The sequence below is a fragment of the Bacillus rossius genome, chromosome 15 (genome assembly GCF_032445375.1).
Source record: "Bacillus rossius redtenbacheri isolate Brsri chromosome 15, Brsri_v3, whole genome shotgun sequence".
Classification (NCBI taxonomy): Eukaryota; Metazoa; Arthropoda; class Insecta; order Phasmatodea; family Bacillidae; genus Bacillus; species Bacillus rossius.
The window spans coordinates 31,203,978-31,216,658 of NC_086342.1; the positions used below are offsets into that span (position 1 = coordinate 31,203,978).

At 38.9% G+C, this 12,681-nt stretch overlaps 1 protein-coding gene across 1 annotated transcript in view; it reads right to left on the reverse strand.

Annotated features, from left to right (window-relative positions):
• The window catches only part of LOC134539749 (mini-chromosome maintenance complex-binding protein), a 39,532-nt gene that overhangs the window by 19,661 nt on the left and 7,190 nt on the right, over positions 1-12,681 (reverse strand). The window contains exons 5-6 of the mRNA XM_063382018.1: positions 3,248-3,457; positions 2,285-2,462 (exon numbers count right to left, since the gene is read on the reverse strand). Of these exons, the coding sequence (XP_063238088.1) occupies positions 2,285-2,462; positions 3,248-3,457 (388 nt within the window). The remainder of the gene's footprint in view (positions 1-2,284; positions 2,463-3,247; positions 3,458-12,681) is intronic.

Sequence of the window (12,681 nt, forward strand, 5' to 3'; positions counted from 1 at the left end):
AAAACCTTGTATTGCTAGTGTTCGTCATACCTGACGAGCACTGGTACATTTAATATTTTATTTAAAGTTGTGCTAAGTTACACCCTAAAGTTCTTAAATAATATTGGTTCTTTGTTGTTAATAGACAAAGTACGTTATTATGATCAGATCCAGTAGTCGTCACCTATGACGACTTCCGATGCATGTGTATGACGACTTCTGGGTCGGAAATTACTTTACTTTATTGATTGCAAAAATTGTGTAGGCATTGTTGTTTACATTAATTTAGGGGTCATTCGATATATATTTTGACATTAATAAGTAAACTAAACATTGTAATGTGTCTCGTTCTTTAATTACAGGGCAAAATGCCAAAACGGAAAATACTGTTGTATGAAGAGTCAGCCATGGAAGCTGCTCTTAAAGATGTAGCGAATGGTATGAGTATAAAATGAGCAGCGGAAAAAAATAGTGTGCCAAGGAACACATTGTCCGATAAACACAAAGGCAAATTGCCCTTGGGTAGGAAGATGGGCGGGCCCTGATTCATTTTTATATTTTACTTGTGATACCGCATAACATGCTATGTTATGTTGCAGCAACGAATTGAGTCTTATTGCGTACGCGTACAGTATGACGTCGCGTAAATAATAATAAATAGAATATAAACAATTAACAATATTTGATAATTAAACAGTTTTTGTTAACCAAGAAACAATTAAATCTCATTAGAGCGGCTTTATTATATCTCTTTTAAGATAAGAACAAAAAAACGTGAAAATACGCGATAGTGAAAAACAAAAACATACATATTTCTAATTTGTAAAAAAATACTTTGTTACGTTGTTTCTGTTCCAATCTCAAACTTTGTCTACACACATAATACCTTTAATAAACAGTAAAAAAACTTAGACGAGGAATTTCCAAATTATACTTTATTAATAAACAAACATCGTTCTTTGTATCGTAAATTCATTGAATATGAGCGCGCATGCGTAAAATATACGAGAAATGCGAGTAACAAAATGCAGCCGTGTGTAACGTTTCGTTACTCGTTACCAGACGGCACACCCGTTACTCAGTAACGAATACATTCGGTTTGCTACAGCTCTATGTGCTGTCCCTCTTTGTTCCGTGAGTGCTGTAAGTAAATTCAAAATTTAATGAGGATTATTCATTATATTACTGAACGATCTTTATGAAATGCCATTTTGATGTTTAAAATATAGTACCAAATAAAATTTGAAGCCCAAATAGTACAATACTATCATTCTGGATCCATGAATTAAAACTAATGCAGCCGAAATCGCACATGACGACTACTGGCACAAACACGTGACGAACACTGGCAAACACGAAAATTTGCATGACGACTACTGGCTCGAAATCACACTTTTTTCAAAATTATAAATCTACAAAAATAATTTGTGTTTATCGAAGAGTGTTGGATAGCATTGTAGAGTAAAGTTTGAGGTTAAAAACAAACATGTAGGGGCAGTAATACACCTACAAGGTTATGTACACAATTTTTTTTTTATAAAACTCTTCTTAGCATGACGACTACTGGTACATCTACCTTAAAGCAGATTTCGGGTCAATTTCGCGAAAAGGGTTTTTTGTGTGGAATTTCGTGTTTTAATTAAAATTGCTAACATTTCGCGTTATTTCGCTTTATTTCGCGGTTCGCGAAAATTTCAGTGTCCTATGCATGACTAATAAATTTAAATTGTACAGCATGCTTTTACATACTTTGCTTTTTAATTAAAAGTAATTTCCATACAACATGTTTGTTTATATGAAAAATTTGAAATCAACAAAAATGTGTTTCTGGCATAAAAATCACACCCCTACTTTTCAAACTTGAATTCAGCATAAAATGTGCGACGGTTATGCGATAACATGTGGTATTAAAAATTAATACTTCAGTTACTAACTTTAGGTCAATAACCCTATGTTTCTCCCGTTTTGAATACACCTTTTGGCTTTTAAATTCCCTGAGTTTCACCCCGGATTTGTGTATGGGGGGGTGTTAAGAAGCCCCCTACCGTATTAAAGTGGTGGGTCCGGGGGTCCTCCCCTGGGAAAATTTGGATTTTAAGGTGTAAAATAGTGGTATTTTAGCAGTTTCCCGTACTTAAATTTAAATATTGTAATGGTAAAAATTTTATTAATTTTAATATGAAATTTGTTTGAGTGATGAATAAGAAATTAATTAAAGATTAGGTGCTAAGGGGGGGAGGGGGATGGAACCCTAAAACCCTCCCCTGGCTACGCCCCTGACCCTGATACATCAGCCACCGCTCACCCCGCTCCGCGATGGCCGACCACAGGGGGTTGCAGTGCGTCAGCCGTCTGACCGCCACGCAGTGCAGCCCGGGGACTCCCGGGCACGGGGCGTCGCCCTCCCCCGTCGCGGGGCTCGCAGACACGAACCCCACCACCTCCACCACGTCGTTCAGGCGGAACCTCTCCCCGTCGTACACCTGCAGCACAGTCAGACTGCGACGATAAACTACATTTACTTCATCGAGAAGCTTACCAGTTACACACGACAAATCAGTTCATACACCATCTTATTTATCTCATGAATTTTCTGCTGCAATAAGACTTACATATTAATTTTTTTTTATTAATGGGTTTTAGACGTTAATCGTAGAAAGACAAATCCATAAGTTGAATAAATAAAAACTATAACTTTAAAATCTATTCAAATAAAAAATTTTCATTTTAAAAAAAATGTGAAAAACCAGCAATATGTTTAGCTGCTACATCATTTGATTCTTTTGAATAACTCTCTGTGGACTTGTCAGTTTTTTTATTAATTCGTAAAAATTTGGCTTTGTTCATGCCACAGAGTGCTTAATTTACATCACAGCACCAGGGGCAAAAATATGCAAGATTCCCAGGGGGCTCGCGGTATTACAGTCTACATATCAACTTCACAGTTATGATTTTGCAAGCCCACAAGTGGGCCCCCAAAGTTAATCTCACACACCCTCCTTTGGAATTTATGCCCACTGCACCAACTGTTATTAGCTAGTACGCTATTTCAAACACCTGTTACCTCAAGTATGGACCGATACTGCAGCATCATTAATGACTTAGCCCTTGAAACAAAAATCTCAGCACCGATCATTTAAAATTCATCACTTCCCTTACCACACAAATTTTTTTTATAATTTCTTTACAAAGTAAAGAACACAAAACACGTAAACTGTGCCACACAGGTTAATAAAATTACTACGATAGTTGTTCTGACGTGACGTACCTTCAACATGCACACTGTGCCCTCTTGGCCTGGGAGGGGAAAATTCAAGTCCGACTGTTTGGTGCTACGTAACCGAGCTTGGCTGTTGCTGTCCAGACACACGCGCTTCGGAGGAGAAACCTTGCTGCATTCAGGTGCGCAGGCTTCACTCGTATTGGCCTCCTGCACTGGTAGTTGCACTCCCGGCTTGCTGTTCGCATCTCGATGCAACTATCCACTTAGATAAGGAACATTCTTGAAGTTATACTTATTTAGGTACGCTATGAAAAAATTACGAGAGTGAATATTTAAGATGCGCAAACCATATAAGAAAATTTCCACAGGATGAAAAAATATTAAATAAAAATTATATGTGCTTTTAAATTATATACTTTAATAACTAATATTGAATACTAGTCCAAATTATTAAAAATGTTTATTTAATGTAAATATTAGTGAAATAAATTGTGTTTACAAACTTTATCAAGTGTATTTATACTATTTATACAAGTGGGGTTATGTTCCCGTATGTATAATTTATTTAGATTTTAAATTCATACATTATTTTATTAATAAACATTATTAATAAATTAGAATAAACATTCAATACATGTATGTATTGATTTTCAATATTAATTAGAATTTATCTAAAATATTTTACTAAATTACATAATTAATTTTATAGACATGTTTGTATTAATAATGAATACTGAGTACTTATTTTATTTTTTATTTTTTTCATTTAATTGCATTTATATTGAAAGTAAAACCTTATGCTTATGCTGCTACTCCTAGCTTGTGGTAGCCACTGTAATAAACCTCCTTGCTATTGTATTGATGTGTTCTCATGGGGTTCTTGGCGCCTACCCTCGTTGCAGTAAATACCAGAACCGCTACTGCTGGATGGTCTGCCCAGACTGATAGTCCAGCTAGCACGTCACTGCCCTGGGTTACTGTATGGAGAGTAATTATAAAAAGTAAATTTAGTGGTGTTACGTAAATAGTGGAAATTTGCATATAAATGAAATAATAATAATTGAAAAACATATGATTTTAATGGTTCTTAAATATTGGTGTGAAGTTACGTTTAAAATGAGATTAATTGAGAAACAACCAAGGTATCAAATCTAGGTGTTGGAAATTTGATGCAAATGACGTCACTAGAACACGTTGAATATCCTGCCGGGTCTAGCTGTAAGTTGTCGGAGGCTTGAGGCTCTCTTCGCAGGACCTCCAGGTGGTCTGCTGCTACACTGGAACTCTGGATGCTGTAATGCTGTAATTAGCGAACTACAGAGGTGCTGAGGTCGCCGGGTATCAGCTGAAGACTCGACATCCCTCTCGTCCTGGAAAGTCTGGTTGAATTATGGATTGGTCTCACCAATCTTCGTGGTCGAATCTCAGCTGGCGCTGCCCTCAGATGTCTGGAACCACTACGAGACGAAAACGGGACCGACGCGGAAGTTGGCACTCGAAGTCGCCGATACTCCCTATCTAGGATTTATTTAATCCAGATACAATTCTCTCAACTCGTAGAGAGGAGAATGCTAAGCAGGACACGATCGCGGATGACGCGAAATCTTCTATTTCTCGGGCGGCAACCAAGGCTTTGGTTCGCCCCAGCCCGAGAAACGTCTTCTCTCCGCAAGATGGCGATGGCGTCTCCCTTCTTCTTCCTAATATCTATTTACTGGCCTCCCTAGCAACCAAGGAGCTATCGATATCAGCAAACAGAATAAGCTGCATAGTGAAATAAAAACGTGGATGTTGGAGTGTAAAAGAATCGAACTAAGACCAAATGAATAAAGTTTCCAAGGAATAATTCTTAGAAGACCCTGAAGTTGAAAGTGTGTCGTCTATGGTAATAAGATGTGTCATATTTGTTATGCCTTGGTTGTCCTCTTTACAATCAAAACAATTAAATACATAATATTCGCTCATGGAATATACAATTAATATTACAATCATAATAAAAATAATAATCTGTTGTACTGGTTACAGAGCCGCTTCAATGTTTGTTGTGATCTTTTCTTCCAGAAAAATCAAAATAAACTTTCTAAATATACATTGAGTTAATATGACTATGTTTTTCTTGAATAACAATTCATAAATTTCTCACTTCTGTTCGTTGAAAGTCTATCAGAGTCTGTGTGAGATAAATTTCATGACGTTACATTCAGCATATCATAAAAGTAATAATTATTAACATAATATTCAAGATAATAAAATTAAAAATATCCCTTGTTTTAAACTAATAGGTAACATGTTGTTATCTTTTCAATCAACATCAATTAATTATTTAAAACAAATCAAATTCTCATATTATATATACACAATATCACATATCATCAGTATCTAGTCCTGAATAAAGTGACTTAGTGTTTTTGTTTTCCTTTGTAGATAAAGATTACCAAAATATTGTAGCTGAGAATAAACATGTACAATAGACACAAGTACGTAGAAATGTTATTGACAAATTCGTAGATCGTTGACAAAATATCTGACAATGTTTTCCGTTCAGATAATGCACGAAGTTATGAATCACAAATAAAACATTACGTAGTTATCACGTATACACACTCGTGTTCTTGAACAATTTCTCGTTGTCGACGAAAATGCACTCACTAGTGTTCACTTCCTTTAGTTTGTCTGACAAAAATATTTTAAATAAATGGTTGTTCTCTGCTTAGGCAAAATTGTTTATAATAGTATTGAAATGTCTTTATTATAAGCTCAATACTAATGGTTGAGCATAATGATTCTCAAAATTAGCTCATAAGACAAGCTTTTTCTTTGGTAATAAGCATGTGCCAAATGACAAATTCAATTAAATGAAATCTCATCAGATTCATATATTTATAACCAGAGTAATGAAATACTATCTCTTTGTTTAGCTTAGCGTGTAGGGTAGGAACAATTCCTAAATAGAAAATAATATGAAAGACGAAGCTAGGAGAAATGAAACGAAATAGTATATGTGTCAGTGCAATAGTGACAGAACGGTGTTCAGATATGTAAGTAAGTTGAAGGACGAACGGTAACGTGAACTATCTCTCAAAAGAATCTCAGGTATTAATGATTGTGTATGTGACAGTGACGTGTTTCGCCTGACTAACAGCTGGCTCTTCTCTCTTAGATGACGCCTCTCGACGAACGCTACTGGATCTTAACGAGTTATCTTCATGATCTTCAAATCTTCCATGACGTAGACATATAGTAGATATCAAATTCTTCAATAATTTCAAAGATAAAATAATTATATGGCATGGCTCAAATCTTACGCACGGGCTAATAAAAATTCACACCACCTATAGGTGTGACAAACATCGACGACGAAAATCGCATATCCGCGACAAATGTCCGCACTGGCCTACATGCTCAGTGGACAACAGAAATTGTCGATAAGTGCTCTACGCACAGAAATGTCCTCACTGGTACTCCGACACAGTGGACACTAAATTAGCCTCAAGCATGCGTGCTTGTTTTAGCGATGCAACATATTGTTCCCTTACTGTTGGGATAAACATTAATTAAAGCCAAACAATAAATCTACTTCATGTCGAATGTCACTGATGACTTGACCAAACATCATCTCTTAAATATACGTTATAGATCAGCGTATCTAAGACTTAGGTTGCTTATAAAGCCTTAGCTGTGTTAGATTAAATCTTCCGATGACCTTGTCACTGTCAGTTTCCTTGAGAGTGTAACAGTTCTCATTTATTCGTTCACAAACTTGAAATGGTCCTTCGTATAATAAAAACCACTTCTTCGTCACTTGTTTCCACATGTCACTAACAGGATTAGTTCGTTTAAGCACTAGGTCTCCTATATTTAACTTCGTTATTCGTTTCGGCTTCTGTAGCTTACTTCGACGTTCTGCAGCTAGATGTAGACGAGCTGTAACAAATTTCTCTATTTGTTCCCTCATATCTTCGCTTATCGTTTCCGGTTCTTTCGTGTTCTTATCGTGGTCGGGTAATATGGTAATCGGTAACGCCTCTGATCGTTCCGCAGTAATAATTTCATGGGGTGTTAATCCTGTCGAACTGTGTACTGTATGATTAAGGATGCATTCTACCAATGGTATATAATCTCGCCAACTTTGTTGTGCATTGTGACAATACGCCCTAAGCATATTTCCTAGATTCCTCATCTGCCACTCCACAGGATTACTTTGAGGATGACGGACAGAAGAAGTAGTAGGGATCACCCCTAAACTTTGCATACCTCGCTGCCACTTAGCACTGGTGAATTGCGTTCCACGGTCTGATAAAACGCACTCTACTTTTCCTATTTGCGAAATGAATGATTTCATCTTCCTTAACACGGTCTCAGCGTTTGCTTGCTTAATAGCAAAAAAAAATATATCCATAATTACTACAACGTATTTTACGCCTGCCTTGGATGTGGGTAAGGGTCCATACAGATCAATAGAGACTAGCTGTAGCGGCTTTTCAGGTAAAATTGGCTGAAATGTCCCTTCCATACTTTCGTTAGAGTGTTTGGATTTCTGACATAGGTCACAAGTAGACACTATTTTTAATATACACTTCGGCATATTATTCCAGTAAACTTGTCTTCGTAGCATTTCGTAGAGCTTAGGAGAACCAATGTGACCTACCAATTCGTGTATTTCTCGAACTATAGTGTTTTGCATGCTAGCTGGTATCACTGGTTTCCAATACTTTTCCACTGGTGTTTTAGGTGCGTTATTCCTAAAGAGAATTCCTTCCTCTGATATACTATACAATAGATGTATCTTGTGAGTTAGTGGTAATTCCAATAATTTAGTTTTGACAGCTTGGCAAAACTCGTCCGTTTCTTGCGCTCCCTTAATATTGTGAAATATATCCTGTAACTTAGGATTTTCCTCTATGGCTTGCGTGATTAATTTCGCTACCAGGTACTCCTTACTATTTCTGTTTTGAATTGACGACTCGCCTAACATGTCCGGAGCTCGGCTCAAATAGTCAGCTGCTATATTGTCTTGACCTTTCACGTGGTGTATTTCAATGTCGTATTCCTGGATCAGTAAGCACCAGCGCGTTAATCTGCTACCGAATGTCTTGCCAGTTTTTAGACACGTCAGTGCCTGATGATCTGTCATTAATTTAATTTTCTCGCCAAGGAGTAAATCTCTAAACTTCTGCAAAGACCAGACGATTGCCAACGCTTCTCGCTCGGTTACTGTATAATTTCTTTCCGCTGCGTTCATAGTACGACTCGCCATAGCAACTGTTTTCTCTATGCCCAATTCATCATATTGCGCTAGTGTCACGCCCAATGCATACGCTGATGCGTCAGTGTACAAAATAAACGTTTGCCCTTGGATTGGATGGTGAATTACATGTTCTTTCAAAAATATGGCTTTTAACGATTCAAACGCTTGCTGTTCAATTTCAGTCCAATTCCATTCTTTACTTTTCTTAAGTAATGCAAAAAGTGGTAATGCGATCTTAGCAACTTGATCAGAATAATTTCTGTAGAAACCTATCACTCCGATAAAAGCTCTGAGCTGCTTTACATTCCTCGGTGTAGGAAAATTCACGATAGCATTTAGCTTATCAGGTGCAGTTCTAATACCTGAAGGTGTGAGTATGTGACCTAAGAAAGGTACCTCTTCCCTGCAAAATAGCGATTTCTTTAGCTTGATTGTCATTCCTAGGGCTCTCAGTTTCGATATTACCATGTTTAGATGTTGCATGTGTTCTTCAAACGTACTGGAAGTTATCAATGTGTCGTCCACGTATGCGCGTGCAAAACTCTTGCATTCCGGACCCAATGTCGCATCTAAACAACGAGTGAACTCCGCCACCGCATTGCAAAGTCCGAATGGCATGACTTTGAACACGTATTGATGATTTCTGAATAGAAATGCGGTGTACTGCTGTGACTCTCGTTTGAGCGGAATCTGCCAATAGCCTGCAGATAAATCAAGAGTAGTTAAGTACTTGACTCCCTGGTATAATCTCAGTATATCGCTCGTGTTGTGCGGACTTTCACGATCTCTTACAGTTATTTTGTTTATTTCTCGCGCGTCCAAACATAGCCTTACACTACCATCCTTCTTTCTTACGCAGACCATCGGATTAGCGAATGGACTAGCTTCTCTGTGAACTACTTTCCAGTCTAGCATTAAATTTAAATATTCTTCGACTTCCCGAAAATACTTCGCAGGTATCGGATACGATTTCTTGTGGAACGGTTCTCCTGCTTTCACAACTATTTTAGCTTCATACAAGTTGTTCCGACCTGGTTTATCTGAAAATACAATTTTATGATTTTCCAATAAATTATACAACTCCTGCTTCTGATTATTCTCGATCGTCTTTACCTCTAAAACGGCTTGCAACAAATCTTCGGATGTGGCCAATAAAGATTTTCCTTCACTCACATTAGATATCTGGTGTAGCCTTATCTCTTGCTGTAGCAATCCGACTAATTTATCAGATAACTGCCATTTTGTTGTAGTGTTTGGTACTGTGCTGTCAGTAGTAGTTACTAACCAGCCTCCAAAGTCTAGTATAATGCCGTAATTTGTTAAGAAGTCTGTTCCTAGAATGACTGGTTTAGCTAGACCTCTAACGATCAATGGGTTAGCTGTTTTTGTGTGTCCCAATCCTTCTATAGTAATCATTGCCTGTCGATTCACTACTGGGCTTGCTCTAGATGTGACTCCTAATATCTTGAGACTTGAAATGGGTAATATAGGTAATTTAAAAGCTGTATCTTCAATTGCAGATACTAAACTTTCGCTAATGCAACTTATCTCAGCACCACTATCCAATAACACAGGTGTGAGTAATCCGCAAACAATTAAATTTAATTCCGGACAAAATGCTTCTGGAATTTTAGTAACAATGTCATCTTCGTTTGACAAGAAATCTCTCTCATTTTCATGCATAACTATTGTACACATACTCTTACTGTCTTGGACTAGGATTAACCCCTTATTACTATTCACGATCGGTGCTCGGGGCGTACCATCACCGACCTCTTCTAGTTTAACTTTCTATTTTCCTGGCTATTACCGGCGCTAAACGTCACGGTACTGGACGTAGACTTAGCCAGTATCGGTTCTATGCCTTGTGGATTTGCATAGTAGGTGATAGGATTGACGGGTTCTTGTCTCGCAAAATACCCTGCGTACTGTGATGACGATGAAGGTTGATTCTGGAATGTATTCTGTGAAAATTGAATAGCTTCATTACCGGCGGCTTCACTTCTCAGTTGGTTAACCGATAACTTGCTAGGGGAGTTTGGTTTGTGTGGCTGTCGGTTCCGCGGACTACCGGATGACTTCGCTTCTCCTCGATTTTCGTAATAATGTTTCGAGTTGTCGTAGTTTTTACTCGAATATTTGGGCGAATGTCTGTCGTCCTTATAGCGCGGCGACCTGAGTGGCCGTCTCGGTGAGGTAGGAGGGGTTCTAGACTGTTCGCCCCTGCCTTCTCGCCTAGGCGTTGAATTATAAATAATTCCTCCGCGTCTGTATTCTCCGCGTTCCTCGCTGTTACGCCACGAGCGGTTGTGTTTTGAGCGTTCAAACTCGCGTGACTTCGAACCTCTATGGTAAACATCGTTGTTGTCACGGCCTGAATACCAAGTGTTTCGTCTATGGGCCGGCTTATTCTTGCCCCAAATTAGACTGTTCACGTGCGGCTGTTTACGTTGGTTATTGTCCGGGTAATTTTCATTACGCCGCTGATTCCAAGGCTGATACAGCGGTGGTTGTCTGTTTACCGGTGATCTTTCCGTTTCCTCGCGCTGGCTACTTCTATTCTGACGGTCTAGCCTGTCATATGCGAGTAGCTGTTCCCGGAAATCTGCTATCCCGTCAAAGCTTCTACCTGTCAGGTGTAATTGGTAGCGCATCGGAAGTTGGCCTAAAATCATTGCCACGAATTCATCGTCGCTCATGACAACGTCTAGATAGCGGGTACGCTCGAACATGTCGCTTAAATGAGCCTCGAGTGTTTTGTTTTTCTTAGGATCATACTTTTCTCCGTGTAACTGAGCGCGTAAATTCCCCTGAATTTTTAAGCTCCAGTGTTGTTGTAGGAAAGCTGATTTAAACTGTCCAAATGACGATATGGAAGTTTGGTGAATTTCCCACCAATAATATGCGGTACTTTTCAAACAGTTGTTCAAACATCGCAATTTTTCTGTGTCCGAAAGATTGAATCTCTCCGCGTATTCTTCAAATAATTTTATAAATTTACGTGGATTTTCCGTGGATTTTGAGGAAAATACAGGCATTTCCTCTGACCAATGCCTAGCAGGGTGGTTTAAGGCTGCTGTATCCACTAATATTACTTGTTGTCCGGTTGCAGTGTTGGTAATCACGTCTTGTGAACGGTAAGTAGGAGTAGCCTGGTGTGACGACGCGGACGGATCTCGCTGCGCTGACGTCATCATTTCCGCCGCAGACGCGCTTGTAGTGTCAACGTTTATCGGCGTATGCGCGGCCGCTCCAGACAATGACAAATGCTGCACGCAGTTCTCGAGCTGGATCAATTTTCTATTCACGGTTCGAATGTCGTCTGCACTAGTCGCTTCATGTCGTTGTAGCGCTGTATTTACGTTCACGAATTGTGTTTCGCTAAGCTGAACGTAATGGTTGAACTGTTCCTCTGCAGCACGTTTTGCAACCTCTATGCACGTAGTTTCCGTGTTAATTACGTGTTGTTGTAACTCGGTTACTTGCGCGTCAATTTCCTCAAATCTGTTCATTACTGTTTCACGAATGTTATGAACTTCTTCCTGCGTGTCGCGAATTTGTGTCGCTAGTTGTCTGGTTACGTCACCAATTTTAGCTTCTACTTTGTCTATCAATTCAAGGTGTTGTAACCTGTTCTGTTCTGCCGCTTCCGACCTCTGGGATTCTAACGCAGTATTAATTTGTCTAGCCATTTCGTTAGTTAATCTTTCTAACTGTAACTGGTTTTGTTTGGTAACCTCGTTCAGGGCTCGCATCAAATCCTCCATGGAAATATTATTCGCATTTTCTTTAGCTGCCTGCACAACTGGTTCGGAAGTGTTACTTTCCTCTATGCGCGTGGGTTCGGTAGCAAAGCTAATTTCTTGACCTGCCTCAACGCTTAGCGTGGGTGTATCCTCTTTGTTTTCGTTTTCCACACAGCCTAGCATTTCTTTCTGGCCCTCGACTGACGTTTCCTCCTTGTCGGAGCTGGTCTTTTTGTGCCTCAGGAAATACATACCTTCGTCGGCCATCTTGTTGTGGTTCCGACGTACTAGTATGCTATGCTACAGCAAAAAACACAATTTCACTTTTGGTAGACGGTCCAGTGAGCGTAGACCCACGTCGATGCCCCTAAGTTGGCTCGCCACTGAAAGTAAAACCTTATGCTTTATGCTGCTACTCCTAGCTTGTGGTAGCCACTGTAATAAACCTCCTTGCTATTGTATTGATGTGTTCTCATGGGGTTCTT